This window comes from Marmota monax, unplaced genomic scaffold (genome assembly GCF_021218885.2).
Source record: "Marmota monax isolate L192 unplaced genomic scaffold, Marmota_monax_Labrador192_F-V1.1 WCK01_AAM20220418_F8-fsc00078, whole genome shotgun sequence".
Classification (NCBI taxonomy): Eukaryota; Metazoa; Chordata; class Mammalia; order Rodentia; family Sciuridae; genus Marmota; species Marmota monax.
The window spans coordinates 932,646-946,498 of NW_026694865.1; the positions used below are offsets into that span (position 1 = coordinate 932,646).

Below are 13,853 nucleotides of genomic sequence, written 5' to 3' on the forward strand. Positions count from 1 at the left end.
TCTGAGTATAACAGTTGTAACATGAAGCTTCTAGCAGAAAACAGAGAGTATCTTTGCAAATTTGGGGCAGAAAAACTATTTTGAGAAGATTATAACAAGCACTTGGCATAAAAAAATTGGATGAATTGGACTTTTGTAATTCAAAATGAAAGTATTGTGTTTAGAAAATAACCCATAAAGAACTCATACAAATCAATAAAAAGACAAGTAAAAAAATAAAAAACAGACCTGAAAATTTATTTCAACAAAGAGGATTTAAAATGATCACACAAAAATATGTTCATCATAATTAGAAATTAGGGAAAATAAGATTAAAGCAACAATGAGATGACTGAAAAAGCCATGAAGATAGCTACATTTTTTTTTAATGCTTAGAACAACTAATGTTGGCAGATATTTACACTACCTCCAACAACTATACGTTGTTGGAGGTAGTGTAAAGTTGTTAAACCACTTCGAAAAGATGTATGGCCAAGTCTTATAAAGGTAAACTTACAACTATTCTCTGACCCAGCAGTTTCACTGCACAAAAGAACTTGCACAAAAATGTCTTTATTAATTAGAATCTCAAGTTGGAAACAATCCAGTGGAATGGATGAACAAACTGTGATATCTTTAAACCAAGCAAGGAAAAAAAATGAATTATTTATACATACAACAATATGGTTGATTCTCAAAAACATTATGTCTGGTAAAAGAAGCCAGGCACAAATGAATGCATACTGTGTGGCTGCATTTGTAGGAAGTTCCAAAACAGACAAAGCAATGGAGAAAGAAATTAGAACAATAATTGCTTGTAGGGGAGGGAAGGGGTGGACTAAAAGAGCTTTTGTGAAGTGATCAATATGTCTTATATCTTCACTGGGATGTTGATTATATTTTCAAAATTAATAAAATTGTACACTTGGTTGCATTTCATTGTATGTAAAATTCATCTTAAGGGGAAAAATAAAAACCCTGAAAAATCTCTTCTTTGCACAAAAGCCACCAAGTCCCGCCACCCACTTTCACACATCGAATTGCAAAAAAAGGGAAAACTAGCTTTTAGTGGGTATGTGAAACAACTGGAACTTGAATTCTCTGCTTGTCGGAGAATTTGCCACCAGTCATTTTAAAGAGCATTTGGACAACACTGAATACAGTTGAATGTGTGCACATGGCCCCAGCAATTGCACTGCCAATTGTGTACCCTGCAAATACACATGGGAACAGGAATAGTCAAAGCAGCAAATCTGTACTAGTTTTAAAGTAGAAAGCTTGTGATGCACACCAATAGGAAAACAATCAAATCAAGGACTGGCCATGCAACTGAATATCAAATAGCAGTGAAAATGAAAGATCTACTTTCATCAATGAGGACGATTCTCAAAATAAACACAGAGTTAAAGGAAGAAGACATACTGCATCATGCCACTTATATAAATTTGGAAAATATAAAAGCTCAATTAAATAAACTCCCTATTCATTTATGCATAACAAGCATAGTATGAAAACATGAATGAATAATAAGTATGAAATTCAGTACCATGGTTACCTTTAGGGAGAAAAAGAGGGTGCACAGGGGCTCCATCTCTACTTGAAATGTGTTATTTTTAAAATCTGAAGCAAATGTGGAAAATATTAAGATCTGTTATGCTTGGTGGTAGATGCAGGGTATTTTATTTGAGATACTACTCTGCATACATTTCTGCATGTTGAAATATTTCAAGATAAACAAAGAGAAGTCAACTCTGTGACTACTGAGGCTTACAGGGACTGGTGAAGGAATTAATAGTTTCATTGTCTCTTGAAGAGAAATTGCAAACTATTTCACTCCCCAAGAAGTGGATTTCTTCTTTAGGAGTCATTTATTCTTTAGCTATTTGAATACACTTTAGCTCTTTCCATAAAAGATTTGAGGTAGCTAGAAAAAAAGAAGATACCTACAATGAGTAAGGAAAACATAAGGAGAAAATCAGGATCAAAGATAACAAATATTCCATCAATACCGGTGGACCACAGTTGCTGAGATCAAATTTCAAACTTGGCTCTGAAATTCTTGGCAATAGTAACCACATCATCTCTAGCTGACCCATAAAAGCAGGTTAGACAAACTAACCTTTGTTCTTTAAGGCTTAAACTTAATGTTTTCCTGAGCAGTCTCTATTCTATTTTGTATTTTGCCTTACTAACTTGCCAGGTCTCTCCTTCTCCTTCCACCCTTCCCTCTCTTGTTCCCTCCTTTCTTTTCTTTCCTTCCTTCTTTCCCTTTTCCCTTTCTTCTTTCTTCCCCACCCCTTCAAGAATATCTTATTAAACAATCTGGAACCTGAGAGAATCAAGCCCAGGTTTTGCCAAAGAAAAGATGACCCAGTCATGTTTTGATCTATCCACAGACTATTAATAGAAGCATGGCACCAAAATGTAGAAAGACATAGGTGAATTATTATTTATTCTATGGATAAGCTTAATCACAATGAAAGAAATCATAAAGAAAAACAATGAAAGATTTGACCACATGAAAAAACTTAGATAAAACTAAAAGGCACATAAACTATAAATATCATTTAACCAGTGACCATTTTGTTCTCTTAAAAATAATATAACAAGAACTCCAAATAATAATAATCACTGTTATTATTATCATCATTATTTGTGGTACTGGGAATGAAACCCAGGGCCTCACACATGCTAAGCAAGTGCTTTACCACCGAGCTATATCCTCAGTCTGATGACTCCAAATTTTATAATCTAGCCCAGCCCACACTTCTCAACTCTCAACTCCTATATCTATACCTGCTAAACACCTGTGCTTGGATATTTAATAACCATATTGAAATCAATAAGTACAAGACAGACTCCCTGATCTTCTTCCTCAAAGATACTCCATTCATGCTCCCATCTTACTTGATAATAACTCAATCTTTTTAGTTGTCTAAGCTCAAAACCAAAGCACTATTATTCACTCCTATCTCTTATATCCCACATCCAGTCTATCAGGAAATCTTGTTGGTTCTGCCTCTAAAGTAAATTCCAGATCCCATCACCTCTTGACACTTCAGCTGCTACCACCTTGATCTGAGTCAACATATCTTTTGCCTATTATCAGTTTAATACCCTTCTCCCTGGCCTCCCTAATTTGATACTTGCTCTTACCCCTTCTTCATTTTGATATTCTCTCTCTCTCTCTCTCTCTCTCTCTCTCTCTCTCTCTATACACACACACACATATATAATACATATTTCCCTTCTCTGGAAATCCCAAGTAGAAAGGGCATGTTCCATGGATCACCCCTCACTCACAATATAAGGCAGTCCTATAAGTCCTATAATATATATATATATATATATATATATATATATATATATTTCCCAAATATATAGTGCTGTCCATCTATTTATATGCATTTTACATTAACATTTATACTGTACTTTATGTTCTTCAATGTGCTGTACATGTAGGCACGTTTGTGAAATTCTCATCTTCCATTTGCTATCCTACAGTATAATAGCAAAACATGAAAACAGATTAGGAAAGACAATAGGTATCATAATTTTCCCCCAATGTCAAATCCTGAAGACTAACAGAGAATGCAGTCTCTGTTCACTATTTATTGACTGAAATATCCTTGATGAGTTATTTAACACTCTGTCTCAGTTTTCTAATGCTCAAATAGGGGTAACTAGCATGCATATATTACAGTGTTAGGAGACTAAATGTGATGACGCACATAAGGAGCTTATAATAGTGTAAGACACTGCTCAACGAATCTTTGTTGTTATGGTTATTATTATTCAGCTTGGAGAATATGTATCCCAGTGTACTCTCTGCTCTGATCAGTAACAGATAAGGAGCATGGCAGGGCTGTACTGGCTCACATGCCAGGACTTCAGTGGAGTGAAGTGGGGAGCTGATACCATCCCCAGATTAAGTAGCACAGTTAACTAGCCATAGATCCAACAGTATTCTTGGTACCAGCCCAGATCCAGCACTTACCATCCAATTGCTGAACTAGAATGTGGGAATATTATATCCCGGACTGGGGGATACTAGATGCTTCTACTTTTGAGAAAGCCACAATACTCTGTTTCTGCTTGAGATCACTTTTGCAAACAAAGCAGAACTTCAGCACACCCTAGAACCTCTTCCCCTTCTCTGGAAATCCCAAGTAGAAAGGGCATGTTCCATGGATCATCACTCACTCACAATATAGTTCAGTCCCTTAATACTAGATCCAATAGACCCAGGTCCTCCTGCTCATTTCATCTGGGGATTTATCCTCACCTAGGAACTCCAACAAGCAAATTGAGTTTGGAGGATAGAACTGGATGGGAGGACACAGCCACTGGGAGTTTAGGACCAGACAAAATAAGGATTCAAGAGTAGAAATCAGTATGGAGAAGGGGGAGCAAAGAGTAAGAAACTTAGGTACAAACAAAGGAGAGACCAAAGTGAAGAATAGGGAGGCTTGGTTTCCCAAACAAGTCAGAAACCCTATTTCTAGGCCTGAAGCAGGTGTGCATGGAGCCAGCAGTGGTTGAGCAGGTTTACTACCAACTCAATCACTGCTGTGACCTTGGGTCCCTCAAGTTCTCAGAAGAACTGGTGAGGGCTGAGGAACAGATCAGGAATGGGAGGATTAGGCGAGGAGAGGAAAGAAGCTGGATAGGTTGTTTATTAAACAGCCAGGCTATCCACCTGCAAATCCCAGAGCCAGGAATAGCTCCCCACATTCCTGAAGAGGCACAGGTTCTTTTTTCTTTCCTATGTAGTATAAGTACATGAAGAGGATATTCTTAGTTTTTCTTTCCACATCACCTTCAAGCCGGGATCTCATTTCTATACCAAAGAAGATTTAAACCCTATGAGAGATCATGAGTCACCAGCCAGATGAGAAATGGTCCTTGTTCCAATTTGGAGAGGCTGAAGGATCACCAAGCAATGCTAACTAACAGCTCTTGCTGTTCTATGGCACAAAATTTATGGTTCAACTGGTGTCCAAACAGTTAAGAATAACAGCTCCATTTATTGGTTGTATGCTGAGTGCCAGGCATTGTGAGAAACGCTTTGCATGCACTATCTCCTGTGGTCCCCATGACAATCTTAAGAAGTAAGTACTATTATGATAAAACTGAGGATCAGATGGGTCATAAATTAGTAAGCTGATAGCTTAGTGCCAAAATGTTAACCCATGACAGTGTGACTTAAAGACAATGTTCAGAAAAATTGTTTCACCTACTAAACTTGAGCACTCCTTCGAGGAGAGGGGAACTTAGATATCTTAAGGATGTGGCTCCTTCTTGGGTCTGCAACAGCAATACACCCAGTGTTCTTCCAGGCATCTATGTATGATTTTGCTGTCTTGCATCTTCTAGTTTTCACACAGCCTTGTGGTCTGTTGACATGATGGCTGCTGGGCAAAATCTGAGCAAAGTGGAGAATTCCTATTTATTGACCTGTAAGATTATTTTTTTTCTGAAATTGTATGTCCTATCTCCAGCTCTGGAAAAAGGCTGCAATCCCCTGTTCACTAGCATGAATGAGGCTCAAGCCCTGCTCACATCTTGATTATATATTTGATTTTCCAATGGAATTTTAAAAATTAGAAACTTTCACCCTTATATCCTTAATACCTCTAAGATACAGGTACACATACATGCCTATAAAAAGAGCCCCATGGCAGTCAATAAGAAGGAAACAACTCTCATCAAAGCAGACTACTGATTTGTGATTGCATTTTATATTCACTCAGGATCCTTTTAAGATCAAGCGTTTTTTTCTATCCCAGTATTAACTCATTTTAATATTCTCTGCCCATAGTGACTCCCAGGTCTCCCTGTTGTGCCCTGAAGATACATCCCTAGAAGAATGGGGCCTCCTCCCACGTAGGTGAACTGCAGGGATCCTACCCAACAAAAGCAGAACATAAAAATACATCAAATATGACAATACTGACTGGACTAAAGAGGCAAAATTTTTTTTAACTAATGTATTAAGTTTATTCTTCACTCATAAAAAGAACATATTTTTGGCTTTGAAATCATGACATAAAATAAAAAGGCAAACAAATGAAAACCATCAGCTGAAAGTAGGTAGAAGCAACTCATGCTGACCCATCAGCAAATGCCATGTGCTTTGGGCTATAGCGGGGGCTCTGATCAGAGCAAGAACGGAAGATGCATTGCCAACCTAACATCCAAGCCATCTGGTCAACACATATATGAAATGAATCCTCCCTTCTTCCTGCTTTCCTTCTTAATCTTTAACTTTGAGAACAATAGTCAATAACATTTTGATGCTACTCTTCCTAGTCTGTAGGATAATGTTGTTTTAACATATTTAATCTGCATATTTTCAACCTTTAGAAAAAGTAAAACTGCCAAAATCAATGGTAACTAAAAGCCCTCTCTATTTTTGGTCAGTTATCTGCTGTAGGCAGAGCTTCATATAGGAATTTTTATTGCGGATTTCTATGACTGCATCCCTAACAAGCTCAATGAACATCTGCGGCCAAAGCTTCTGCAAAGCTTCATTTTTCATATTGATTTCTGTGGCTTCCTTCACAAGGTCTTCTATATACATCTTGCAGAATTTCTTTTTCTCCTTTATTTCCTGTTTTAAAAAGAAAAAATAATGTTTTAAATCATAACCAATCCAAAAGCCAAAGCAGTGATTAGCTGAACCAGAGAAACCTGAAATTAACTATTTTGATCCCTTAATCCCTTTCCCACACACAATCTCTCTCTCTCTCTCTCTCTCTCTCTCTCTCTCTCTCTCTCTCTCTCTCTCTCACACACACACACACACACACACATATATATATATATATATATATATATATATATATATATTTAACTGTAATCACTAGATCATTACACTATTTCTCCTATCTCAGTTTGGAGGCTTAGCTCACACAAGTCAGCTGAATGCACACAGTCTCATGGCTTCCAGTGGCTAATGTGGCAGGGCACAGACACTGACAATTTTGTTGGTATTAATTTAGTTAATATCCATATATTTTAAATAGTCATACTCTTAATGTACTCTCTAGGTTAGGAAAGCATATAGTGGAATATTACACTGAAATAAATGGCCTTGATCTTTGGATAAAGTTGGAGAAAAGTGTACAAAGAGAAAATATATATAAGCTCAGGACCTGAAGGTGGCCTTCTAAATAAATAGTGTTCCCTTCCCTCTCAACTTCTGAGTCTAGCAGTCTACAAATGAAAAACCTAGTTCAAACATGACAGGGGAATTTTTGGGCCAGAAGATATTTGGGAATTAGGCCCCAATTTCATTACAGAGTCTAAAAGAAAGCCATTTTATTAGGGATAGAGGTATAACTTAGCGGTAGAGGGCTTGCTTAGCATACATGAGGCCCTGGGATCCACCCCCAGCAAAACCAAACACACACACACACACACACACACACACAGTTGAATTTAAGAATTCAACATTTATTATGACTATTAATACTGCTGGAGAGTGTCAAGGCTTGATCATGAAAAATGTCATAATATAGAAAAATCAATGTAATATCACATAATCAGAATTATAGAGAAGTAATTCATATCAATGAAGAAGGATGGAAATAACAGATGTTGATAATAGATTTAGGAAAAAGATACACTACTTAGAACCAGCTTAAATCAGAATACCAAAATAATATCAAGGTTAATTAAAAAGCTAAATTTAGAATATTATAAATATTGTCATTAAAATCATGAGGATTTTTAATTTAAAAAATGCTTATATTATAATATTAAGTACAAAAAGAAAAACTGAAATTTTGATAGGGATTGGATTAAATGAGTATGTGCATTTGTCAAAATTCAACAATAGTACACCTAAGGTTTATATTTCAGTATATAAATTTCATTTCAAATTAAGAAACTATATCAAATATTGAACTCTAATCAATGATATGCAAGCTGAATTATTTAGAAAAAAGCATATGAATGTCTACAATTATTCTGAAATGATTTTTAGAAACAACATGAACAGATGGATGGATAGAGGGATGGGAGATTCATCAATGAAACAAGTAAACTAAACTGGATAGTACAATGTTAATGGTAAAACATAGGTTTGGGTGTATGAGTATTTACCATTAAATTCAACTTGGCTGTACATTTGAAATTTTTAGTAAAAAATTGGGAAATAATACATAGAAAAATATTGAAAAAAATGTACTGAAGTATCAGTAAGAGAGTCTTCAGGTATTTTTTCCTCTTTTTTTCTATTTTTCTTATTTTTAAAAATTCTTACCATTTTTACAACAAAATGTTTTTTTTTAAAAAATTCTTCATTAATTAATATAAAATTAGTAGATCCAAATTGCACTTTCCTAGGAGAGGCAAATTGTGGAAATTTTCTTATGTTATGTAAGACATCTTAAAATAATTTCAGCATTAAGGGGTTAACATACTGATGTGATATTGTTTGTGGGCTAAAGCAACAGATCATGAACTGACCTATCCTAAAAACATGCACAAGATTTTGATAGATTATAAACAATAATGGGTCCAGCTGGCTGCTTCTTTGATGAGTCTAACTTAGCTCTGACTCTGAAACACAGTCTGGAACTCAGTCACCTGCACTAAGTTAGCTTGATGAAAACAGCATGAGCTGCTTCTTTTTAACACTCAGTGAACCTGAGCTACACAGAAACCAGCAGCATGAAGGCCAAGTGTGATTCACTAGATATCAGTAACCAAAAGAGCGATATTTTATAACAAGCAATGCATTTACACAAGTAGAAGGTACAGAGCCTATTTAGTAAATGCTCTCATATACATTTCCAAATATCTTATAATAGATTTTGAATTTAAAAAAATAAAGACAAAGTTCCATCATTAAGACTAGACAAAATTTTATAACAGTTTAGAGATAACAAAAATAAAAATTTTAAATGTTGCATTTTGTCACATCACTTACACATAATACAAATTAAAATTAACTTTTGGTAATTGACATAAGTACAATTTTTGGTGTTTTAAAATTTCCTGCTACAGTTGCTTCTATTGTTCCCCTACGACATGTTGAAACAGAATTATATTTGTTATAATAGCCCTTAATTTAGCAATTGTGTTTGAAAGAATTTTTATTTCTTCATTTATTCTCTCCTCCAAGCCAGTTACTCTGTGTGACTGTGAAAGCTCATCAGGTATCTGCCAGGATAACTCACTCTGCCTGTCCAAATGATCCTGTGAAGAGCACATAATAGATAGCTCTCTTCCCTGACCCATCAAGGAGTTCTTACTCTTTGAATTAGTCTTTTCTTTCTCAAATGCATTGATATACTTATTTCTTTTTATGCCATAATATTCCTGGGGTTCATAAAGCAAGTATTTTGCAAGTTCAATCCTAATGAGATGAACTCTATACAATAAATATTATTTATACTATTTCATGGAAGTAGAAATGTGTTGTTACAAAGATGGTTGGGGAGGGCAGGGGATGTGGCTCAAGCAGTAGCGCCCTCACCTGGCATGCGCAGGACGCTGGGTTTGATCCTCAGCACCACATAAAAATAAAATAAAGATGTTGTGTCCACCACCGAAAACTAAAAAATAAATATTTAAAAAAAAAAGATGGTTGGGGAAAATGTCAATGGTAGGATTTGTTATACAGTAATTTTAACTATCATTTTAGTTGTATTATTTGTATTAGAATTTAATCTGTATCTCCATTTTACAAATGGGAAACAAGGTCAATGAAGGTCGAGACAATTTCTCAGGATTAGACATCATGTATTAAAACTTCCCTAGAGAAAGAATTGGCAGTCTAGTTGAGAGATGGCCTATATATATAAACAGCTAACTAAAATATAAAATAGTAATTTAAGTGCTGAATGAAATGATCATCCATTAAATATAATCAGTACTCTGAAAAAGAAAGCATTCTTTTTATTGGATGGTCAAGAAGTCACCACAATATATTGTAAAATAATCCATGATCAGAAAACAGAAGGTCTCAGTTCTAGAGGCAGATCAGTCAAATGTTCACCTGTGACCCTCAATTTGTTTCCAGTTTTCCTTATCTAAGAACAGGGCCAGATTCTTTAAAGTCCTTTTCAGCATTCTAGGTCCATCTTGAATCTTTTGTAGGTGAGTCAAGAGAATGGATGGACAACTACCAAGTGACAGAACTTTGCCAGGAACAATGAAAGGGTCTACTTAACCTGTTTTGTGAGAAACTCACCTGAACTTATTTTCTCAACAAGTCAGTATGTACAGAGAAGAGAGACTGAGGACTTTGTGCTGTAGTGAGTTAAGTATTTTTCAAGATGTGGGGAGCGTGGTGTAAGTGAAGGAATGCTGGCCTGTGAGTTAAAAGAGAGTGATTAAGGGACTTGGGCAAGGTCTCTCAGGTAATAAGTGGTAATCAGGGGCTCAAGTCCAAGTCTCCTGACAGTAAGCCTAGTGTTCTTTTCAAAATACTATGTGGCTTCAGATTTCTTCTTTTCCCTTTGAATTTCCTCAAAACAGGAGTCAATATTCCCTGTCTTTATCTCTTCATTGCTTATTTATTGATCAAACCACTTTAATCAAGACTTTGCTTATATGACTCCACTGCAGTTATTTATATTTAAAAATAATCTCAATGACCTTGTCTGCTAAATTTATCAAACTTTTCCTTTACAGTTTGTGCACTTGGAGTATTAAAAAATCATAACCTATGCAACCAAGGTCATACAAATTGTCTCCTATTTTTAAAATAAGAACTTTAAAGTTTTGCTTTTTGTACTTGGGTTTTTATTTGATCCGGAGTTAATTTCTTGTAGTATAGTGTGAATGTGTTCAATATGTTTTTCTGATTGGAGATCCCATTTCTTCAGTAACACTTATAAACAGTCAGTAGTTTGTAATGCCTACTACCTGCATACATTTCCCTCACCAGCATGGCATACTCTGGCCCTCTGTTTTGTTCATGAGTCTATTTGTTTATCCTTATATTGTTTTAATTACCACCACTTTATAATAATGCTTGATGTCTGCTAAGGCAATTTATTCCTGCTTTCCTCTGGAGTATGATAGTTCCTTTGCTCTATCAGATAACTTTTAGGATCAGGTGGTAAAGTTCCACAAGAACCACATTCACACTTGAATTAGAACTGGCATATATTTATAAATGAATTTAGGAAGAATTAACATCTTTTTAATGTAGAACATTTCTGTACATTAACAAACTATTTAGTTTTTCCCTAGTGACTTTCAACTAGAAAGTCATAATTTCCCCAATAAAGGGCTTATATGTATTTTATTACCCACTCCTCAGTATTTGTTGTTATAGTTAATGGTATCTTATTTTAAATTTACTTTTGAATAGACAATACAACAATTATTAGGCTGTTGGCCCTTTATCTTTTTGATTTCTAAAAGCTCTTTATAATTTAGGGATATGAGTTGCAAACTATTTTTCCAGTTTGTCATTTGTCTTTACTTATTTGATCCTCATGAAGACCTTTCTCGTGGATTTTTCTAGAATTTTCATGCTTTCACTTTAAACTTTAAAATCCCTGACCAATTTGGAATTTCAATTGATATAAGATGGTATGTCTGAATCCAGTTTTTTTTTTCAGATAGTTCTTCAGTTATCCTCAAATCATTAGTAGATAGTCCCCTTGACTTATTTGAAATTGCTCCCTAATTATATGGTGTAATCTTCTTTATTTGGAAATAAACCTGAATTTTTCTTTCTATTCCATTAGTCTATCTTTTCACAACCACTCTAGTTTAGTTGATAAGCCTTTAAAATATGCTTTAATATCTAATAGTGCTAGCCTTTTTCTCACTGTTCTTCTTTTTCAAAGTTTTGGCTATTAGTTATTATTTTTCCACATGCACCTTAGGATCAATGTATTTATAAAAAGCCTCAAAAAACATTTTTGATATTCTTATTTGGTTCATATTATACTTTTAAATTAACTTAAAGAAAATTGACATATTTTGCTTGAGAGCCTTTTTATTTAAAACATGGTAGGTTTTTCCATTTGTATAAATATTTTGTGTGCTTTGTTAATGCTTTAAAGTTTGCCTTATATTCATCTTGCATATTTACATTTGGTTTATTATATGTTTATTAGTGCATCTTACATTACTATAATGAAACATCCAAGGTAGGCTACTTTATAAAGCAATTGCTCACAGTTCAGGAAATCCAGCATTCAGGAGTACATCTGGTGATGGCATTCTTGGTGACAATGTCCTGAGGCAGTACAGGGAATTACATAGCAAGAGTCAGAGGATGCACATGTCTATCTTTTGGTCTTTCTCAACGTATAGTGCCACCAGTTAGTCATATGGATTCCACACGATGACTTTATCTAAACATTTCTCTAAATACCATGGTTGGATCAAGTTTTTACCATCTTAATATCTCACAATAGAGATTAAATTTCAACACATGAACCCTTGGTTGACACTTCCATCATATCTAAACCACAGCATGAAGTATTTTACTTTTTTGCATTGCTACTATAAGAACTTTTCTTCCATTATATCTTCTTTCTGCTTATTATTTGTAATGTGGAAGCTGTTCATTTAAGTTCTGTTACTGAATTTTCTTACACCTTTTTATAGTTTCTCAATTAATTCTCTTGGAATTTTCAAATATTCAGTAATACCGTCTACTGTACTAGTAAGTTCCCATCTTTTGAAGTTACCATTGATTTCTTTCTTTCACCTAAATGTATTGTTTGTAGCAACAAATAATGATGATATTAGATGTTCTTGCTTGATATTGACTTCAATGGTGTATTAGGGTTCTATTTCTGTGTGACAAATTAACTCACACTTTGCAGTTTAAACAACATACATCTATCACCTCAGTTTCCATATATCAAGAGTACAGGAATGGCTTTGCTGGGTGGTTGGCTAAAGCATTCACAAGGCTGTAGTGAAGGTGTTGAACAGTATGTGTTCCTTTCTGAAGCCCCTCTTCTAAGTTGAAGTAGTTGCTGGCAGAATTTAGCTTTATTTCCTTGCAGTGACAGGAATGAAGTACCCATTTTCTTGCTGGCTGTTGGCCCAAGGTTATGCACACCTCCTAAAAGTTCTTGTAGATCCTTGCCATGTGGCCTTCTCAAATCATGGCAGCTTTTCTCTTCAAGTCCAACAGGAGAATCTTTCAGGGAAAGCTTGAATACTCCTTTAAAGGACCTGCCAGATTAGGCTAGGCTCACTCAAGATAATACCTTTTTCCACTACTCAATTCCTTCTTATCTGTGGTTCTGCTTTCTGTGGTTTTAGTTAACTGTAGTCAACTGTGGTCTGAAAATATTAAATGGAAAATTCCAGAGAAACAATCCATAACTTTCAAATAACTTTCATTATAGTATATTATTGTAATTGTTCTATTTTTAATTATCATTGTCAATCTCTAGTTGCCTAATTTATAAATTACATAGTATATATGTTTGCATAGGAAAAACATGACATATATAGGGTATAGTAGAATCCAATTTTTAGACACTCACTGGGGGTCTTGAAAATTATCCCTTGAGTATAACAAGGGAGAGAATTAAACAACAGCAGATGGGGTAGAGAGGGAAGATGAGAGGGAAGGGGAGGGGGGATAGTAGGGGATAGGAAAGGTAGCAGAATACAACAGTCACTAATATGGTATTATGTAAAAATGTGGATGTGTAACCGATGTGATTCTGCAACTTGTATTTGGGGTAAAAAATGGGAGTTCATAACCCACTTGAATCAAATGTATGGAAGATGATATGTCATGAGCTGTGTAATGTTTTGAACAACCAATAAAAAATAAATAAATAAAGGCAGACCTACTGTATCTGCAAAGCCTGCATACTCTGCTACATGCCATTGGTTAATAGCAAGTCATAGAGTTTACACATCCTTAAGGG

The 13,853-nt window shown here is 35.0% G+C and overlaps 1 protein-coding gene across 5 annotated transcripts in view; it reads right to left on the reverse strand.

Moving 5' to 3' along the window:
- Positions 1-4,847: 4,847 nt before the first annotated feature.
- The window catches only part of Lrrc49 (leucine rich repeat containing 49), a 153,360-nt gene continuing 144,354 nt past the window's right edge, over positions 4,848-13,853 (reverse strand). For 2 of the 5 annotated variants that reach the window (XM_046426599.2, XM_046426598.2), the window contains one exon: positions 4,849-6,592. In XM_046426599.2, the coding sequence (XP_046282555.1) occupies positions 6,389-6,592 (204 nt within the window). In that variant the 3' untranslated portion in view covers positions 4,849-6,388. Of the gene's footprint in view, positions 6,593-9,431; positions 9,546-13,853 lie in introns of those variants that run through there. The other 3 variants (XM_046426600.2, XM_058573284.1, XM_058573283.1) reach the window with 3 other exon arrangements.